The sequence below is a fragment of the Salvelinus fontinalis genome, chromosome 32, assembly GCF_029448725.1.
Source record: "Salvelinus fontinalis isolate EN_2023a chromosome 32, ASM2944872v1, whole genome shotgun sequence".
NCBI lineage: Eukaryota > Metazoa > Chordata > Actinopteri > Salmoniformes > Salmonidae > Salvelinus > Salvelinus fontinalis.
In genome coordinates this window covers 17,454,142-17,476,144 of record NC_074696.1, presented here as the reverse complement: position 1 = coordinate 17,476,144, position 22,003 = coordinate 17,454,142, and the positions used below count along the sequence as shown (strand labels likewise).

The 22,003-nt window shown below is 43.5% G+C and overlaps 1 protein-coding gene across 2 annotated transcripts in view; it reads left to right on the top strand.

Moving 5' to 3' along the window:
* LOC129830813 (gamma-aminobutyric acid type B receptor subunit 2-like) overlaps positions 1-22,003 on the top strand; it is a 415,909-nt gene that overhangs the window by 219,175 nt on the left and 174,731 nt on the right. For both annotated transcript variants that reach the window (XM_055893565.1, XM_055893566.1), the window contains exons 5-7: positions 13,417-13,482; positions 13,895-14,083; positions 14,428-14,670. In XM_055893565.1, the coding sequence (XP_055749540.1) occupies positions 13,417-13,482; positions 13,895-14,083; positions 14,428-14,670 (498 nt within the window). The remainder of the gene's footprint in view (positions 1-13,416; positions 13,483-13,894; positions 14,084-14,427; positions 14,671-22,003) is intronic.

The following is a 22,003-nucleotide window of genomic DNA, read 5'->3' as shown; positions in this document are numbered from 1 at the left end:
AACAGAACCAAGACCAGCAGTATATTTAACAGGACCAAGACCAGCAGTATATTTAACAGGACCAAGACCAGCAGTATATTTATTAGGACCAAGACACGCAGTATATTTAACAGGACCAAGACCAGCAGTATATTTAACAGGACCAAGACCAGCAGTATATTTAACAGGACCAAGACCAGCAGTATATTTATTAGGACCAAGACTAGCAGTATATTTATTAGGACCAAGACTAGCAGTATATTTAACAGGACCAAGACCAGCAGTATATTTAACAGGACCAAGACCAGCAGTATATTTATTAGGACCAAGACTAGCAGTATATTTATTAGGACCAAGACTAGCAGTATATTTAACAGGACCAAGACTAGCAGTATATTCATTAGGACCAAGACCAGCAGTATATTTAACAGGACCAAGACCAGCAGTATATTTATTAGGACCAAGACCAGCAGTATATTTAACAGGACCAGGATCAGCAGTATATTTATTAGGACCAAGACCAGCAGTATATTTAACAGGACCAAGACCAGCAGTATATTTATTAGGACCAAGACCAGCAGTATATTTAACAGGACCAAGACCAGCAGTATATTTAACAGGACCAGGACCAGCAGTATATTTAACAGGACCAGGACCAGCAGTATATTTAACAGGACCAGGACCAGGAGTATATTTAACAGGACCAACACCAGCAGTATATTTAACAGGACCAGGACCAGCAGTATATTTATTAGGACCAAGACCAGCAGTATATTTAACAGGACCAAGACCAGCAGTATATTTAACAGGACCAAGACCAGCAGTATATTTAACAGGACCAAGACCAGCAGTATATTTATTAGGACCAAGACCAGCAGTATATTTAACAGGACCAAGACCAGCAGTATATTTAACAGGACAAAGACCAGCAGTATATTTAACAGAACCAAGACTAGCAGTATATTTAACAGGACCAGGACCAGCAGTATATTTAACAGGACCAAGACCAGCAGTATATTTAACAGGACCAGGACCAGCAGTATATTTATTAGGACCAAGACCAGCAGTATATTTAACAGGACCAAGACCAGCAGTATATTTAACAGGACCAGGACCAGCAGTATATTTAACAGAACCAAGACCAGCAGTATATATTTTACAGGACCAGGACCAGCAGTATATTTAACAGAACCAAGACCAGCAGTATATATTTTACAGGACCAAGACCAGCAGTATATTTAACAGGACCAAGAACAGCAGTATATTTAACTGGACCAAAACCAGCAGTATATTTAACAGAACCAAGACCAGCAGTATATATTTTACAGGACCAAGACCAGCAGTATATATTTTACAGGACCAGGACCAGCAGTATATTTAACAGGACCAAGACCAGCAGTATATTTAACAGAACCAAGACCAGCAGTATATATTTTACAGGACCAATACCTGCAGTATATTTAACAGGACCAAGAACAGCAGTATATTTAACTGGACCAAAACCAGCAGTATATTTAACTGGACCAAAACCAGCAGTATATTTAACAGGACCAAGACTAGCAGTATATTTAACAGGACCAGGACCAGCAGTATATTTAACAGGACCAGGACCAGCAGTATATTTATTAGGACCAAGACCAGCAGTATATTTAACAGGACCAGGACCATCAGTATATTTATTAGGACCAAGACCAGCAGTATATTTATTAGGACCAAGACCAGCAGTATATTTAACAGGACCAGGACCAGCAGTATATTTATTAGGACCAAGACCAGCAGTATATTTAACAGGACCAAGACCAGCAGTATATTTAACAGGACCAAGACCAGCAGTATATTTAACAGGACCAGGACCAGCAGTATATTTTTTAGGACCAGGACCAGCAGTATATTTAACAGGACCAGGACCAGCAGTATATTTAACAGGACCAACACCAGCAGTATATTTAACAGGACCAAGACCAGCAGTATATTTAACAGGACCAAGACCAGCAGTATATTTAACAGGACCAAGACCAGCAGTATATTTAACAGAACCAAGACCAGCAGTATATTTAACAGGACCAGGACCAGCAGTATATTTAACAGGACCAAGACCAGCAGTATATTTAACAGGACCAAGACCAGCAGTATATTTAACAGGACCAAGACCAGCAGTATATTTAACAGAACCAAGACCAGCAGTATATTTAACAGAACCAAGACCAGCAGTATATATTTTACAGGACCAGGACCAGCAGTATATTTAACAGAACCAAGAACAGCAGTATATTTAACAGAACCAAGACCAGCAGTATATTTAACAGAACCAAGACCAGCAGTATATTTAACAGAACCAAGACCAGCAGTATATATTTTACAGGACCAATACCAGCAGTATATTTAACAGAACCAAGACCAGCAGTATATATTTTACAGGACCAATACCAGCAGTATATTTAACAGGACCAAGACCAGCAGTATATTTATTAGGACCAAGACCAGCAGTATATTTAACAGAACCAAGACCAGCAGTATATTTTACAGGACCAAGAACAGCAGTATATTTAACAGAACCAAGACCAGCAGTATATTTAACAGGACCAAGACCAGCAGTATATTTAACAGGACCAAGACCAGCAGTATATTTAACAGGACCAAGACCAGCAGTATATTTAACAGAACCAAGACCAGCAGTATATTTAACAGGACCAGGACCAGCAGTATATTTAACAGAACCAAGACCAGTATTCCTCTTCCTTCGTCTGGTTCACACTGGTGTGTCTTAATGCGGTTGTGTCGGTGGCTCTGAGAGTTTGGACGTTGACCCATAATGACCTACAGCTGTTAGACACACACACTCTCTCTCTCTCTCTTTCTCTCTCTCTCTCTGTCTCTCTCTCTCTCTTTCTCTCTCTCGCTCTCTCTCTCACACATAAACACAAACTATCCCCCTTTCTTTCTCTCTCGCTTTCTCTCACACACACATACACACAAACTCTCTCTGTCTATCTCTCACATTCACACACTAGCTGTGACCCCGTGAACCCTAAGTGGAGCTGCAATGGCTGATTATAACAGGAAATGTAAAAAAAATGTCAGCTTCATTTTCATCATCTCCAACACCACCACAACATACTGTATGTGAAAATGGCGTGTTTCTATGTTTTGTTGTAAAAAAAGATTGAGGAAGATAAGTGTTTCCTGTGAAATCATCAACCAATTAGTAGACAATTAGTAGACAATTTAGTAGACAATGCCTACTCACAACTGGTCAAAATCACACGATGCACACTGATGATGTCATTGGAAACTTTTATCTTCCTCAATCTTTTTTTACTACAAAATATAGAAACGCATCACAGATGTTGATGTTGGGGTGGTGCTGGAGATGATGAATATGAAGTTGAAAAAGTTTTCCTTTTAGGCCCTCACTCCCCCAGGCCTCGCCAGCTCTCACAACACGTGTCTAAGGCCCTCACTCCCCAGGCCTTTCAGCTCTCACAACACGTGTCTAAGGCCCTCACTCCCCCAGGCCTCTCAGCTCTCACAACACGTGTCTAAGGCCCTCACTCCCCAGGCCTTTCAGCTCTCACAACACGTGTCTAAGGCCCTCACTCCCCAGGCCTTTTAGCTCTCACAACACGTGTCTAAGGCCCTCACTCCCCCAGGCCTCTCAGCTCTCACAACACGTGTCTAAGGCCCTCACTCCCCAGGCCTTTCAGCTCTCACAACACGTGTCTAAGGCCCTCACTCCCCCAGGCCTCTCAGCTCTCACAACACGTGTCTAAGGCCCTCACTCCCCCAGGCCTCTCAGCTCTCACAACACGTGTCTAAGGCCCTCACTCCCCAGGCCTTTCAGCTCTCACAACACGTGTCTAAGGCCCTCACTCCCCCAGGCCTCTCAGCTCTCACAACACGTGTCTAAGGCCCTCACTCCCCAGGCCTCTCAGCTCTCTGATCAACTCACATCACATAAGAGCTGGCAAAGCCTCAAACTGCCACACACACACGTACACGCATGCACACATATACACACACAGAGAATGTGAACGATGAGCCTTCTTAAAATATACATGTATGTGTGTGAAGCTGACATTTTAAGCTGACACCCTGGTCCTTGATCAGAGTTAAAATGAAAAATGATTCTTCGTACTGCTTTGCAATACCTTAAAGTCCGCTTTCTGGGATGTGACGGGCTGTGACGGCTCTGACACCCGACTGGTTAGCTCCTGTATCATCTCTCCATTCGGTTGAAGTCTGTAGCCACTAATAGCCACTAATAGACTGTAGTTTACTTCTACAGTAGTGATTAAGATTCCTAGAGAGCGAACAGCAGTCAAATGCTGTCCACGGTGCTGAAACAGATAACCACCAATAGATAGGGACTCTATTGTACAGGGGCTGTTTCTATGTAGCTGTGTGGCTCGTTCTTCCTTTTAATCTCCCATTCACACAATCTGTCTACCCTCTCTTTTTTCACTCTCTCTCTCTCTCTCTCTTTCTCTCTCTCTCTCTCTCTCGCTCTCTCTTTCACATACACACACACACACTCTGCCTCCTCTCTGCACTTTACATCTGTCTCTCTCTCTCATTCTCTCTGTCTCACATTCTAACCCTTTCTTTCTTTCTCTCTTTCATTCCATCTGTCTCTCTCTCATGCGCACACGCACGCACGCACGCACGCACACACACACACACACACACACACACACACACACACACACACACACACACACACACACACACACACACACACACACACACACACACACACACACACACACACACACACACACACACACACACACACACACACACACACACACACACACACACTCACTGTACAGCTCCTCAGGATGGATTAAGAACAGAGAGTTAGCTCCTAAACAGGGAGGGATTTACCTGAACTTGTCCAATAAGAAATGCTTGTTTTAATAAAAACGTTTTCGGTTTCAAAACCTTTTGCTATGGTTTGCTACGGTGTTCACTAATCAATACACCCCAGCCATATTGCATTCCGCACATGCACCTAACATCCAACATCTTCAATGGAATTACTACTTCATCAACTAAAGATACAACTGAAAATGAAAACAGGACACTGCGATAACCAATTCTGCTATTTGTGTTATTTTGTGTCATTAATAGCTTCTCCAACACTTTGTAGTTGCGTCACAAATGGCACCCTGTTTACTTCATAGTGTACTATGTTTGGCCAGAGCCCTTAGGAAATAGTGCCATTTGGGACACACACCATTAAGAGCTGCTGTGTGTCTCACTTGGTAGAGCATGACACTTGCAACGCCAGGGTTGTGGGTTTGATTCCCATGGGGGATGAGTATGAGAATGTGTACACTCATACATCAGTATCATACCTCTTTGTTTAGTTCCCATAAGCCTAATCCAGTTGTTCGATGACAATGGATTTGGTATGTATACTGAACTAATACCTTACTGTTAGAGCAGGGGTCTTCAACAGTCTCCAGTCCTGTTTGTGAATGTACACACTGTATACATTTAAATGGATGTGGGTGAATGTTTTGTTGTATGAGGTGAGGCTGGGGATAGTATATGGTGCATAAGGAAAGTATTCAGACCCCTTTACGTTTTCCACATCTTGTTACAACTACAGCCTTATTCTAAAATGGATTCAATTATTTATTTTTCTCATCAATTTACACACAATACCCCGTAATAAAGAAGCAAAAACAGGTTTTCCTAAACTTTTGAAAATGTATTAAAAATGAAAAAACAAAATACCTTATTTTAGACTCTTTGCTATGAGACTCTAAATTGATCTCAGTGTCACGCCCTGACCTTAGAGAGCCTTTATATTTCTCTATTTGGTTAGGTCAGGGTGTGATTTGGGTGGGCATTCTAGTTTGTCTGTTTCTTTGTTGGCCGGGTATGGTTCCCAATCAGAGGCAGCTGTCTATCGTTGTCTCTGATTGGGAATCATACTTAGGCAGCCTTTTTCCCACATGTGTTTGTGGGTAATTATTTATTTTCTGTGAGTGTTTGTGTGCGCCACGGTTGCATCACGTTTGGTTTCTGTTTACCTGTTTTTTGGGAAGGTTTCACTTCAATTATTACAGATGTGGAATTACATGCACGCTGCACCTTGGCTCATTTATGACAGGGAATTTGAAGACAGCGATCGTGACACTCAGGTGCATCCTGTTTCCATTGATCATCTTTGAGATGTTTCTACAACTTGATTGGAGTCCACCTGTGGTAAATTCAATGGATTTGATATTGTTTGGAAACACACACACCTGTCTATATGAGGTCTCACAGTTGACAGTGCATGTCAGAGCAAAAACAAAGCCATGAGGTCGAAGGAATTGGCCATAGAGCTCCGAGATAGGATTCTGTCGAGGCACAGATCTGGGGAAGTGTGCCAAACCAATCTGCAGCATTGAAGGTCCCCAAGAACACAGTGGCCTCCATCATTCTTAAATGGAAGAAGTTTGGAACCACCAAGAGCCACCAAACTGAGCAATCGGGGGAGGTGACCAAAAACCCGATGGTCACTCTGACAAAGCTCCAGAGTTCCTCTGTGGAGATGGGAGAACCTTCCAGAAGGACAACCATCTCTGCAGCACTCCACCAACCAGGCTTCATGGTAGAGTTGCCAGACGGAAGCCACTCAGTAAAAGGCACATGGCAGCCTGCTTGGAGTTTGCCAAAAGGCACCTAAATGACTCTCAGACCATGAGAAACAAGATTATCTGATCTGATGAAACCAAAATTAAACTCTTTGGCCTGAATGCTAAACGTCACACCTGGAGGAAACCTGGCACCATCCCTATGGTGAAGCATGGTGGTGACAGCATCATGCTGTGGGGATGTTTTTCAGCAGCAGGGACTGCAAGACTAGCCAGTATCGAGGGAAAGATGAACAGAGCAAAGTACAGAAAGATCCTTAATGAAAACCTGCTCCAAATCGCTCAGGACCTCAGACTGGGGCAAAGGTTCACCTTCCAACAGGACAACGACCCTAAGCACACAGCCAAGGCAACGCAGGAGTGGCTTCGGGACAAGTCTCTGAATGTCCTTGAGTGGCCCAGCCAGAGCCCGGACTTGAACCCGATCGAACATCTCTGGAGAGACCTGAAAAAACCTGTGCAGCGACGCTCCCCGTCTAACCTGACAGAGCTTGAGAGCATCTGCGGAGAAGAATGGGAGAAACTCCCCAAATACAAGTGTGCCAAGCTTGCAGCGTAATACCCAAGAAGAATCGAGGCTGTAATCGCTGCCAAAGAGGCTTCAACAAAGTACTGAGTAAAGGGTCTGAATACTTATTTCAGTTTTTTATTTTGTAATAAATTTGCAAACATTTATAAAACCCTGTTTTTACTTAGTCATTATGGGGTATTGTGTGTAGATTGATGAGAAAAAAAGAATGTAATCAGTTTTAGAATAAGGTTGTAACGCAAAACAAAATGTGTAAAAAGTCAAGGTGTCTGAATCCTTTCCGAATGTGTTGTATATGTGTATTTGTTGCACTTCAGAGTCACCATGCTGTACCATAAACAAACAACACCAACCTTGGTTGCTTGGCAATGAAGTGTCTTGTATCTATTGACTGTGCAGGTTTTTGTTACAGGCCAGCACTAACACACCGGATGAAGCTGGCCACGGTCCGAACTTAAGACCAAAGTCAGTCGGTTGTTTGAAACTGGTGTTTTAGTGTCCGTCTGGAACAAAGACTTGCACGTTCAAATAGCTCTCCAGGAATGGAGTTTGTGAACGGCACGTTAGACAATGTCCATTATTAGATCTAGTAATGTGCGCCCTTGCCATGAAGTAATCATCAAAGCTAGACTGTGGTGCTGTAATGGTAGAAATACGACAGGGTCAGTCTATAAATCTGATATACAGTACGTGTACATTCTCACAAACAGACCTTGTTTATTTCATTCAGGCTGTGACCCAAATGGCATCCTATGTGCCCTGGTCAAAAGTAGTGCACTATATAGGGAATAGGCAGCCACGGTCTTTAGTAAAGCCATGTAATCACGCCTAGTGTTTTTTTACACAGCCTCATTGTGTTTTTAGTGTTGCTACGTTAACCCATGCAAATACATCATCGCCAGCATGGAGTAAGCAAATGTCTGGCAAACGGTTGCCATTGGTTGATACATACTGTACTGTAACCACCTGATCTGAAAGTCAAACAGAATGGCCATAACAAAACTCCATCCCAGAGACCACCAGGACCCAAACAGAACAACCTTTAAGGAGCTACTTGTAACAGTTCCACCTGCAACTAGGACCACATGTCAATTACACACCAGTATTGAGAATTGTCACACTGAAACTCGGAGACCTCAAGTCCGGGGCCCATTTTTCACATCGTGGGACCAAATACAGTATGAAGCCCAATTTTCCCCTGGGTCCAGGAACAGAGGATGGTGAATGGTGCCAGGTCTCTCTGTGCTGGAATTATTCATCTCCACTTCCCTAACAGCTCGAGTCCTTTTGGATAAGTGCCTTCCTCCGGGGAACAGCGGCACCATTCAGGCCCAGGAGGACCAGAGCCCTGCAAGATCCAGGTTCAACCCGAGCCAAAGGGGTTCTGAAAAGGAAAAGTGACTTCAAAGCAGAGTGGTCCACACAAAAGATCCAACTATTCTGCTTGCTCCCAGCATGCACTCTGGCTCTGAGTACAGTCACAATGTAACATTGTAGGTATTGTGGGGCAGGGTGCCACCCTACAGTCGATTGACGCACAAATCTATGGATTTCACATGACTAGGCAGGGTTGTAGCCATTGAGGGGACTTGGAGGGCATAGGCCCACCCACTTGGCCGCCAGTTGGGAGGCCCTATGCCCTCCAAAAAAGCGGCAGGAACAACACACATAGGGGTGTGTGTGTATGTGTGTGTCTGTGTCTGTGTGACCTCAACTTCCAGCGGGCAACCAAGTTTGCTGTCACTCAGTCAGAATGTAAGTTAGTTTCATAATTTTCCGCCTAACCTTTCCCCACTTGTTAGATATTATGCTCATTGATAAATTGATAGCAAACCGCCCTTACGGTGTGATTAATCATAGTAGGTGGCAGCAGCAATCAAAATGATCAGACCAAGAACATATGAGGAAGAGCGATCGGGTGAAATTATTGAAGTGAGTGGATGGAGAAATACAGCTTCACCCTGTCGTTCAGAGAAGCAGGATCAACGTACAGCCCACACTTCTCTTAACAGACAGACAAACTAGCCAGTTTGTTATTTAGACCAGGCACATGACTGACTCAAAGACAGTACAGTATGATTTAGAAACTCTGACTGAGTGACATTTTCTGTTGTTTTACTTCACAGAAACCTATGGACTTTTACAGTTGAAGTTAAGTCATTTCACTGATGGCATAATCATTTATGTTGAGGAAGAAATGTATAAATTGTTTTTGTCACAGCAATTATGGACTTTCAGGAAGATCATTTAATTATGGCGCAAAGGGAAATGAAATGTTTTTGACCAAATTAATTGATGTCCCATATAGTAGCCACCCTCTACCCTACATTTCAGTCAACCATTGGAAAATGCATAGCGGGCAACATAGAAAATGCTTTGGCCTGTATAGCAACGAGATCTATACAAATGTTATAAAGCACCCCTGGCATGTCACAATGATAGCGGGCATATCGATGATATATCAACGTTCTATATTTTAGAGAAAGTCTATGATTGTTTATTCCATTACTTGACAGATATTGGCCATGGTCACTAGACAATCTATGCTTTTTCACTAAATTAACGGTGTAAGGTGAAATGTATTGTTGGCAATGGCAAAGACCATTCATTGTTGCTATGGTTCAAGCAGGATAGAAATCCTTCATCAGTCAAAACGGACCTTTTCTAGACTTGATGCCTGTGGCACTGGCTTAAGATGCATCCTAAATGGCACCCTGTTCCCTTCTGTACATAGTGCACTACTTTTGACCGGGGCCCATAGGGAATAGGGGGAAATTTGAGATGCAGCTTAAGTCTTGCTCTGAGCAGAGTGTATGAGTCTTGCTCTGAGCAGAGTGTATGAGTCTTGCTCTGAGCAGAGTGTATGAGTCTTGCTCTGAGCAGAGTGTATGAGTCTTGCTCTGAGCAGAGTGTATGCGTCTTGCTCTGAGCAGAGTGTATGAGTCTTGCTCTGAGCAGAGTGTATGAGTCCTGCTCTGAGCAGAGTGTATGAGTCCTGCTCTGAGCAGAGTGTATGAGTCTTGCTCTGAGCAGAGTGTATGAGTCCTGCTCTGAGCAGAGTGTATGAGTCTTTCTCTGAGCAGAGTGTATGAGTCTTGCTCTGAGCAGAGTGTATGAGTCTTGCTCTGAGCAGAGTGTATGAGTCTTGCTCTGAGCAGAGTGTATGAGTCTTGCTCTGAGCAGAGTGTATGAGTCTTGCTCTGAGCAGAGTGTATGAGTCTTGCTCTGAGCAGAGTGTATGAGTCCTGCTCTGAGCAGAGTGTATGAGTCTTGCTCTGAGCAGAGTATATGAGTCTTGCTCTGAGCAGAGTATATGAGTCTTGCTCTGAGCAGAGTGTATGAATCTTGCTCTGAGCAGAGTGTATGAGTCTTGCTCTGAGCAGTGTTTTGATAGACTTGTAGAGTCCCGCACCTGAGTCAAGCTTCACTTTGAGTCATGGCCTTCCTGTTTCAAGATGAATTGAATGGTTTGTGTGTGATTGTAAGGGTTGGGGCAGTCTATGCAGTGCACCACCAACACAGAGTAGTGACAGTTTGCTCTTCTCGGATGTAGACCCAGGAACCTCCAATGCTCCTACAGAAGAGCTGGTCAATTATTTACGCACCTAATCAGCTAGCATGTGCTCTCAATTCAGTGCAGATCTCTCCTTCTGGCCCAGTGGATAGGAAACAATTCTCACTGTCGACAGTAATGGCTGAGTTGTTATTGATGGACAGTTGCTGCCTGTGATATTGCTGCCTGTTTGCCTGACCTCTGCCCTATAGCCAGCTAAGAAACACCACATGTCCATCCCAAATGGCACCCTATTCCCTTTATAGTGCACTACTTTTGATCAGAGCCCTATGGTCATGGTTGAAAGTAGTGCACTATTATTAAGGGAATAGGGTGCCATTTGGGACAAAGGCCACCCACATCAGCAGGCCAGTTCCCTGTAGTCCTTACACTTCACTGATGAGGTGAAAATCACACTGATGTGATAATCTTCAAATGACTGGTTGGAATTGAATAATAACAAATAAGTAATTTAATCACTCAGAATTTTCCTGCGCGGTTTGTCTTTAGCTGTTTGTAGTGCTAGACTGACACATGTCTTTAGCTGTTTGTAGTGGTAGACTGACACATGTCTTTAGCTGTTTGTAGTGCTAGACTGACACATGTCTTTAGCTGTTTGTAGTGGTAGACTGACACATGTCTTTAGCTGTTTGTAGTGCTAGACTGACACATGTCTTTAGCTGTTTGTAGAGGAAGACTGACACATGTCTTTAGCTGTTTGTAGTGGAAGACTGACACATCTCTTTAGCTGTTTGTAGAGGAAGACTGACACATCTCTTTAGCTGTTTGTAGTGGAAGACTGACACATCTCTTTAGCTGTTTGTAGTGGAAGACTGACACATGTCTTTAGCTGTTTGTAGTGGAAGACTGACACATCTCTTTAGCTGTTTGTAGTGGTAGACTGACACATGTCTTTAGCTGTTTGTAGTGGTAGACTGACACATCTCTTTAGCTGTTTGTAGTGGTAGACTGACACATCTCTTTAGCTGTTTGTAGTGGTAGACTGACACATGTCTTTAGCTGTTTGTAGTGGTAGACTGACACATCTCTTTAGCTGTTTGTAGTGGAAGACTGACACATGTCTTTAGCTGTTTGTAGTGGTAGACTGACACATGTCTTTAGCTGTTTGTAGTGGAAGACTGACACATCTCTTTAGCTGTTTGTAGAGGAAGACTGACACATCTCTTTAGCTGTTTGTAGTGGAAGACTGACACATCTCTTTAGCTGTTTGTAGTGGAAGACTGACACATGTCTTTAGCTGTTTGTAGAGGAAGACTGACACATCTCTTTAGCTGTTTGTAGTGGAAGACTGACACATCTCTTTAGCTGTTTGTAGAGGAAGACTGACACATCTCTTTAGCTGTTTGTAGTGGAAGACTGACACATCTCTTTAGCTGTTTGTAGTGGAAGACTGACACATGTCTTTAGCTGTTTGTAGTGGAAGACTGACACATCTCTTTAGCTGTTTGTAGTGGAAGACTGACACATCTCTTTAGCTGTTTGTAGTGGAAGACTGACACATGTCTTTAGCTGTTTGTAGTGGTAGACTGACACATCTCTTTAGCTGTTTGTAGTGGAAGACTGACACATGTCTTTAGCTGTTTGTAGTGGAAGACTGACACATGTCTTTAGCTGTTTGTAGTGGTAGACTGACACATCTCTTTAGCTGTTTGTAGTGGAAGACTGACACATGTCTTTAGCTGTTTGTAGTGGTAGACTGACACATCTCTTTAGCTGTTTGTAGTGGTAGACTGACACATCTCTTTAGCTGTTTGTAGTGGTAGACTGACACATGTCTTTAGCTGTTTGTAGTGGTAGACTGACACATCTCTTTAGCTGTTTGTAGTGGTAGACTGACACATGTCTTTAGCTGTTTGTAGTGGTAGACTGACACATGTCTTTAGCTGTTTGTAGTGCTAGACTGACACATGTCTTTAGCTGTTTGTAGTGGTAGACTGACACATCTCTTTAGCTGTTTGTAGTGGTAGACTGACACATGTCTTTAGCTGTTTGTAGTGGAAGACTGACACATCTCTTTAGCTGTTTGTAGTGGAAGACTGACACATCTCTTTAGCTGTTTGTAGTGGTAGACTGACACATGTCTTTAGCTGTTTGTAGTGGAAGACTGACACATCTCTTTAGCTGTTTGTAGTGGAAGACTGACACATCTCTTTAGCTGTTTGTAGTGGCAGACTGACACATGTCTTTAGCTGTTTGTAGTGGAAGACTGACACATCTCTTTAGCTGTTTGTAGTGGAAGACTGACACATCTCTTTAGCTGTTTGTAGTGGTAGACTGACACATGTCTTTAGCTGTTTGTAGTGGTAGACTGACACATGTCTTTAGCTGTTTGTAGTGGAAGACTGACACATCTCTTTAGCTGTTTGTAGTGGTAGACTGACACATGTCTTTAGCTGTTTGTAGTGGTAGACTGACACATGTCTTTAGCTGTTTGTAGTGGTAGACTGACACATCTCTTTAGCTGTTTGTAGTGGTTGACTGACACATGTCTTTAGCTGTCTGAATTGGTAGACTGACACATCTCTTTAGCTGTTTGTAGAGGAAGACTGACACATGTCTTTAGCTGTTTGTAGTGGTAGACTGACACATGTCTTTAGCTGTTTGTAGTGGAAGACTGACACATGTCTTTAGCTGTTTGTAGTGGTAGACTGACACATCTCCTGTTTGTTATGTCATCTCTATAGGATAATGATGTGAGGATCATTATCGGACAGTTTGATGAGAATCTGGCCTCCAAAGTATTCTGCTGTGTGAGTATTGTTCTACGCACACACACACACACACACACACACACACACACACACACACACACACACACACACACACACACACACACACACACACACACACACACACACACACACACACACACACACACACACACACACACACAGAGACACACAGAGACATACACACACATACACTCACACGCACATACACACACATACACAACCACCTACACACACACACACACACGTGTATCAAGTCGTCATGGAGGCTGCAGATGTATGGTGTGATATCCATAATGAGCTTCAGTAAAAGCTGAAAGCCTATTTAAATTCACAGTATTGACTGGTAATGTATTGAAGGTGTGTTCTTGTGTGTGGTGTGTGTTTACGTCGACATGCCTGTGTGCGTACTAACCAAACATCCCTCCCCCAGGCGTACAACCTGAACATGTATGGTAGTAAGTACCAGTGGATCATACCAGGCTGGTACCAGGGGAACTGGTGGGAGCAGGCCAACTCCACCAACTGCACCACCAGGAAGCTGCTGACCGCTATGGAGGGATACATCGCTGTGGACTTTGAACCGCTCAGCGCCAAACAGGTCAAGGGCATCTCTGGAAGGGTGAGCGTTCCATTGAACATGCTTTTTAGTCTACGACTGCCTCACAAATGGCACCCTGTTTTCCTTTTATAGTGCACTACTTTTGTCCAGGTCCATAGTGCTCTGGTCAAAAGTAGTGCACTATGTAGGGGATAGGGTGCCATTAGGGACACATCCCTATGTAAACTCTTTCCCTACATTCAGACAACTAAGAAGTAGGATATTGATTAATTGATTATCCCCGTTTTCCCCCCTAGATTGACACCTTAGAAGTAGGATGTTGATTAATTGATGATCCCCTCCCTACATTAATACCTTAGAAGTAGGATATTGATTAAATGACTATCCTCTCTCTCTACATCCAGACACCTAAGGAGTATGAGAGGGAGTACAGTAAAGAGCTGCAGCAGAAGGGAGTGGAGCCCTCAAAGTATCACGGATTCGCCTACGACGGGATCTGGGTAATAGCTAAGACCCTGACCCGCGTCATGGATTTACTGCAGCACAAGGAGAGGCAGGACATGTACCACAACCTCACTGTGGACGACCGTGAGGTGGGCAAGCTGGTGCTGGACGTCATGAACGAAACCAACTTCTATGGCGTCACGGTGAGTCAGTGGACTTTTCCTGATATAAGAGTGTATTTGGACATTAATCTGCCTCACGTTACAGAAACAGGAGATAGGCTAGTGTCCTGTCCAGAGGGTGAACTTAATCATTAATCTGCCTCACGTTACAGAAACAGGAGATAGGCTAGTGTCCTGTCCAGAGGGTGAACTTAATCATTAATCTGCCTCACATTACAGAAACAGGAGATAGGCTAGTGTCCTGTCCAGAGGGTGAACTTAATCATTAATCTGCCTCACGTTACAGAAACAGGAGATAGGCTAGTGTCCTGTCCAGAGGGTGAACTTAATCATTAATCTGCCTCACGTTACAGAAACAGGAGATAGGCTAGTGTCCTGTCCAGAGGGTGAACTTAATCATTAATCTGCCTCACGTTACAGAAACAGGAGATAGGCTAGTGTCCTGTCCAGAGGGTGAACTTAATCATTAATCTGCCTCACATTACAGAAACAGGAGATAGGCTAGTGTCCTGTCCAGAGGGTGAACTTAATCATTAATCTGCCTCACGTTACAGAAACAGGAGATAGGCTAGTGTCCTGTCCAGAGGGTGAACTTAATCATTAATCTGCCTCACGTTACAGAAACAGGAGATAGGCTAGTGTCCTGTCCAGAGGGTGAACTTAATCATTAATCTGCCTCACATTACAGAAACAGGAGATAGGCTAGTGTCCTGTCCAGAGGGTGAACTTAATCATTAATCTGCCTCACGTTACAGAAACAGGAGATAGGCTAGTGTCCTGTCCAGAGGGTGAACTTAATCATTAATCTGCCTCACGTTACAGAAACAGGAGATAGGCTAGTGTCCTGTCCAGAGGGTGAACTTAATCATTAATCTGCCTCACATTACAGAAACAGGAGATAGGCTAGTGTCCTGTCCAGAGGGTGAACTTAATCATTAATCTGCCTCACGTTACAGAAACAGGAGATAGGCTAGTGTCCTGTCCAGAGGGTGAACTTAATCATTAATCTGCCTCACGTTACAGAAACAGGAGATAGGCTAGTGTCCTGTCCAGAGGGTGAACTTAATCATTAATCTGCCTCACATTACAGAAACAGGAGATAGGCTAGTGTCCTGTCCAGAGGGTGAACTTAATCATTAATCTGCCTCACGTTACAGAAACAGGAGATAGGCTAGTGTCCTGTCCAGAGGGTGAACTTAATCATTAATCTGCCTCACGTTACAGAAACAGGAGATAGGCTAGTGTCCTGTCCAGAGGGTGAACTTAATCATTAATCTGCCTCACATTACAGAAACAGGAGATAGGCTAGTGTCCTGTCCAGAGGGTGAACTTAATCATTAATCTGCCTCACATTACAGAAACAGGAGATAGGCTAGTGTCCTGTCCAGAGGGTGAACTTAATCATTAATCTGCCTCACATTACAGAAACAGGAGATAGGCTAGTGTCCTGTCCAGAGGGTGAACTTAATCATTAATCTGCCTCACATTACAGAAACAGGAGATAGGCTAGTGTCCTGTCCAGAGGGTGAACTTAATCATTAATCTGCCTCACATTACAGAAACAGGAGATATGCTAGTGTCCTGTCCAGAGGGTGAACTTAATCATTAATCTGCCTCACATTACAGAAACAGGAGATAGGCTAGTGTCCTGTCCAGAGGGTGAATTAATCATTAATCTGCCTCACATTACAGAAACAGGAGATAGACTAGTGTCCTGTCCAGAGGGTGTACTTAATCATGAATCTGCCTCAAATTACAGAAACAGAAGATAGACTCCTGGTTTGTATGGGCCATTCTGCCTGGGACATGGCTTGCTTTGACATAAGGAAGGGTAATGGTGATTCATTAGGGAACATTTGTTAATAATATTATAATGAATAACAAAAATATATACACTGAGTATACCAAACATTAGGAACACCTTCGTAATATTGAGTTGCACTCCCCCTTTCCCCTCAGAACAGCCACAATTCGTCGGGGCATGGACTCTACAAGTCGAAGCGTTCCACAGGGATGCTGGCCCATGTTGACTCCAAATCTTCTCACAGTTGTGTCAAGTTGGCTGGATGTCCTTTGGGGGGTGAACCATTCTTGATACACATGGGAAAATGTTGAGGGTGAAAAACATCCATCCATGTCTGAGGACGTTGGGAGATGATGTGGAAACCGGCCACTAGGGGCAACAGTGAGCGCTGTTACCTTCAAGTTGGTCTGGTGTCGTGGACGGGGATGATAGATGGGCATAAGAATCTGCCTCTGATTCTAAAGGTTGCAAGTTCAAATCCAGCGATAGAAAGTTGTTTTATATATTTTTGTTTTAAGCCTATCCCAAACCTTAACCCTTACCTTAACCAATCAGATTGAATGCCTAACCTTACGAATTTGGAGTTAACCTTAAACCCTTCTTAACCTTAAACCCTTCTAAATTGAAATTTTGGAACAAATTAGAATTTTGATGTTTCAGAAAAATGGCTGCACATCTAATTCTGACATGAGACTGTGAGAGCTAGTAGCACAATCCACCACTACTATAACAACCCCCTCTAAAAATTGAATAAACACTTTTTTTCTACATTAAAACCGGTGCGATTCAGGTACCAAATTGTGTTAGAGAAGACGTGTGTGTGTGTGTGTGTGTGTGTGTGTGTGTGTGTGTGTGTGTGTGTGTGTGTGTGTGTGTGTGTGTGTGTGTGTGTGTGTGTGTGTGTGTGTGTGTGTGTGTGTGTGTGTGTGTGTGTGTGTGTGTGTGTGTGTGTGTGTGGGCTGAGAGAGATGGGTAGATAGAGGAATAGAAAAAGGAAAAATCAGAGAGGAAAAAATAAAGAGGGAGAAAGAGGAGGAAATAGAGGGAGAAAGAGGAATAGTGAAGGAGAAATAGAGGGAGAAAGAGGAATAGTGAATGAGAAATAGAGGGAGAAAGAGGAATAGTGAAGGAGAAATAGAGGGAGAAAGAGCAATAGTGAAGGAGAAATAGAGGGAGAAAGAGGAATAGTGAAGGAGAAATAGAAGGACAAAGAGGAATAATGAAGGAGAAATAGAGGGAGAAAGAGGAATAGTGAAGGAGAAATAGAGGGAGAAAGAGGAATAGTGTAGGAGAAATAGAGGGAGAAAGAGGAATAGTGAAGGAGAAATAGAGGGAGAAAGAGGAATAGTGTAGGAGAAATAGAGGGAGAAAGAGGAATAGTGTAGGAGAAATAGAGGGAGAAAGAGGAATAGTGTAGGAGAAAAAGAGGGAGAAAGAGGAATAGTGTAGGAGAAATAGAGGGAGAAAGAGGAATAGTGAAGGAGAAATAGAGGGAGAAAGAGGAATAGTGAAGGAGAAATAGAGGGAGAAAGAGGAATAGTGTAGGAGAAATAGAGGGAGAAAGAGGAATAGTGTAGGAGAAATAGAGGGAGAAAGAGGAATAGTGAAGGAGAAATAGAGGGAGAAAGAGGAATAGTGTAGGAGAAATAGAGGGAGAAAGAGGAATAGTGAAGGAGAAATAGGGGGAGAAAGAGGAATAGTGAAGGAGAAATAGAGGGAGAAAGAGGAATAGTGTAGGAGAAATAGAGGGAGAAAGAGGAATAGTGTAGGAGAAAAAGAGGGAGAAAGAGGAATAGTGTAGGAGAAATAGAGGGAGAAAGAGGAATAGTGAAGGAGAAATAGAGGGAGAAAGAGGAATAGTGAAGGAGAAATAGAGGGAGAAAGAGGAATAGTGTAGGAGAAATAGATCCACCACAATCCACCACTACTATAACAACCCCCTCTAAATATTGAATAAACACGTTTTTTCTACATTAAAACCGGTGCGATTCAGGGTGCGTGCATGCGTGCGTGCATAGGATACGGCCACAGGCTGAGAGAGATGGGTAGATAGAGGAATAGAAAAAGGAAAAATCAGAGAGGAAAAAATAAAGAGGGAGAAAGAGGAGGAAATAGAGGGAGAAAGAGGAATAGTGAAGGAGAAATAGAGGGAGAAAGAGGAATAGTGAAGGAGAAATAGAGGGAGACAGAGGAATAGTGAAGGATAAATAGAGGGAGAAAGAGCAATAGTGAAGGAGAAATAGAGGGAGAAAGAGGAATAGTGTAGGATAAATAGAGGGAGAAAGAGGAATAGTGAAGGAGAAATAGAGGGAGAAAGAGGAATAGTGTAGGAGAAATAGAGAGAGAAAGAGGAATAGTGAAGGAGAAATAGAGGGAGAAAGAGGAATAGTGAAGGAGAAATAGAGGGAGAAAGAGGAATAGTGAAGGAGAAATAGAGGGAGAAAGAGGAATAGTGAAGGAGAAATAGAAGGAGAAAGAGGAATAGTGAAAGAGATCCAGGTGAAGAGGTAGAGCGGAAAAGAGAGAGAGAGATTGTGTCATAACCAGTATTGAGAGCGGAGAAAAGGTTGACCTCCCTTGGGGCATTACAGTACACCATAGGCCTCCTGAGCCTCTCCATAACCCCCACCCCACTGTGACCTCTCTCTCCCCCAGTTCCCTCTGCGTCTCTGGGGTGAAGTGGGCTGCCAGTGGGCCAGTCCCTGGAGGCTGCTGGAGAACAGAGGCAGGGAGGATGACATGGATAGCCCAGATAGCCTCATCTCCCTGGGGGTCCTTCTGCCAGGGTGGCTGCCTGAGCTGCGTGTCTCTGTTTGTGTGCGTGCTTGTCTCCAGGGGGATAACATACAGCACCACTATTACCATCTATTCAGAAAGCAGCACAATAGGCGCACTGTATTGCTGCATTGCATATTCACTGTATTGCATAATGTGATGTCAGCCGCATACCACTCTGCATCCCACTGCTGGCTTTCCTCAGAAGCTAAGCAGGGTTGGTCCTGGTTGGTCCCTGGATGGGAGACCAGATGATGTTGGAAGTAGTGTTGAAGGGCCAGTAGGAGATACTCTTTCATCTGGTCTAGAAAGACATCCCAATGCCCTGTGGCAGTGATTGGGGACATTTCCCTGTGTAGGGTGCTGTCTTTCAGGTGGTATGTTAAACGGGGGTCCTGACTCTCTGTGGTTACAAAAGAGCCCACAGCACTTATTGTAAGAGCAGGGAGGTTAACTCTGATATCCTGGCTAAATTCCCAATCTGGCCCTCATACCATCATGGCCACCTAGTCATCCCCCTGTAACTATTCCCCATGTTGTAGCTGTAAATGAGAATGTGGTCTCAAGTCAACTTACCTTGTTAAAAATAAAAAATAAAGTTTAACAAAAATACTTGAAGTGGTATTTGAAAAATAATTGACAACAGTTGCTCCAGGTCTATAAGAGGCTAATACTCTGGAGTAATGTATTACTTATTTTCCCACCACTATGATTGTTGGTCCTTCTGATAACTGTACAGGGATTACAGTACATGGAACGAGGTTATAAAAAAGCTTGTTATTTGTGTGTATTTAAGTGCCATATCAGATCAGAAAATACCATTGGTTTGTTAATGTGCCTTTATGAAGCGTCAGCATATAGGTGTGTATTTCCATTACAGGGAATCGTGATGAACACACACACTATACCCAATACCCCATCGTGGCTCTGCGTTTCCACCCACACACACATCACCCATGTCCTACACCCACATGGAGAGCCACCGTCTCACTGCCATAACTTCCCCAGCGTGAACCACAACAAGTGGTACTAGTTTGGCCGGTCAGTTTCACCACTAAAACCACGTTCACCCTCTCCCTTCCCTCCTAACTCCTACATAGTGAACATAGTGGGGCTTGTGTGTGTTTGTGTGTCTGTGTGTGTGTGCGCATGCGTGTATGCCTGTGCGTGCACACTGATTGTGTGTGTACACTGATTGTGTGTGTATGTGTTTCATGCGTGTGTGTGTGTGTGTGTGTGTGTGTGTGTGTGTGTGTGTGTGTGTGTGTGTGTGTGTGTGTGTGTGTGTGTGTGTGTGTGTGTGTGTGTGTGTGTGTGTGTGTGTGTGAGTGTGTGTGTGTGTGTGTGTGTGTGTGTGTGTGCGTGTGCGCGTGCGCATGTGTGTGTGTGTGTGTGTAAACACTGATTGTGTGTTTGTGTCAGGTTAGAACTCGGCCATCCACATGGCATTCTGATGTGTTCTCTGGGTGCTGCCTGCTATTGATCTAGTCTAGTGGCAGAGCAATAGAGGAAGTCAAACATTAGCTCAGAGAAGCCTCCAGGGCTTGGCCGGGGCTGTTAGCAGCACAGATGAACATGTACAGTGGAATTCCTCCTCTTCATCTATTGCCTGGAGGGAAGAGGAAACCGAGGAGACAGGGATTCTGATCTCAAGTAGTACCCTTTGGCCTGTGTAGTGCATTACTTTTTCTATTTGTATTTATTATGGATCCCCATTAGGAGGTCATTTTAAAAACATTCATATCAGATTTCACAACATTAAGTGTGTGCCCTCAAGCCTCTACTCTACTACCACATATCTATAACACAACATCCATGTGTGTATAGTGTTTATGTTATCGTGTGTCTGTATGCATGTGTTCCATAAGGTGTATTTGTATCTGTTTTTTAAATCAAATTTTACGGCTGGCATGAGTTACTTGATGATGAATTGAGTTCCATGTAGTCATGGCTCTATGTAGTACTGTGCACCTCCCATCGTCTGTTTTGGATTTGGGGACTGTGAAGAGACCTCTGGTAGCATGTCTTGCGGGGTATGCATGGGTGTCCGAGCTGTGTGCCAGTTGTTCAAACAGACACCTTCGTGTATGTCAATAACTCTCACAAATACAAGTAGTGATGAGCTCAACCTCTCCTCCACTTTGAGCCTGGAGAGATTGACATGCATATTATTAATGTTAGCTCTCTGTGTACATCCAAGGGCCAGCCGTGCTGCCCTGTTCTGAACCAATAGGCCAAACCTCCACCTTTGGCATTTCAGATTTTTCTATAAATCTTATAACTGTGTATTGCTACCGCTGTATCATCATAGGTATTATCTAAGTGAGTTTCAGAGATTGTCAGAATACGAGTGTCACCTGTTACTAGCCAATTGATGATTTTATGAACCTTGTTCCTTAAGCTACATATGTTAATGTGGGCTATTTTTAACACTTTTCTGGGATGCTTGATTGTTTTTATTGCTTTACTGGGAAGGTTAGCAGAGCCAGACATGCTTTTTTAAATTAGTGCAGGATGAGTTGTACACAGTGGACTTCCTAGTAGGGCACTCCACCTCAGTGCTAACAATGTTACACTGGTTCATATGCATATGATTACTGCAAACAATAACTGTAGGATCAATAGAGGCATTCAGGGCAGTAAGAGGGACATACATTAGATTACTAACATTGCGTCTTCCAACGCCCCTGGGATAATGTACATTTGCTGAAGCATTATAACAACTCAGCGACACAATGGTAGAGATTAAATGAGCTGTGCTTGGGTCATTGATAA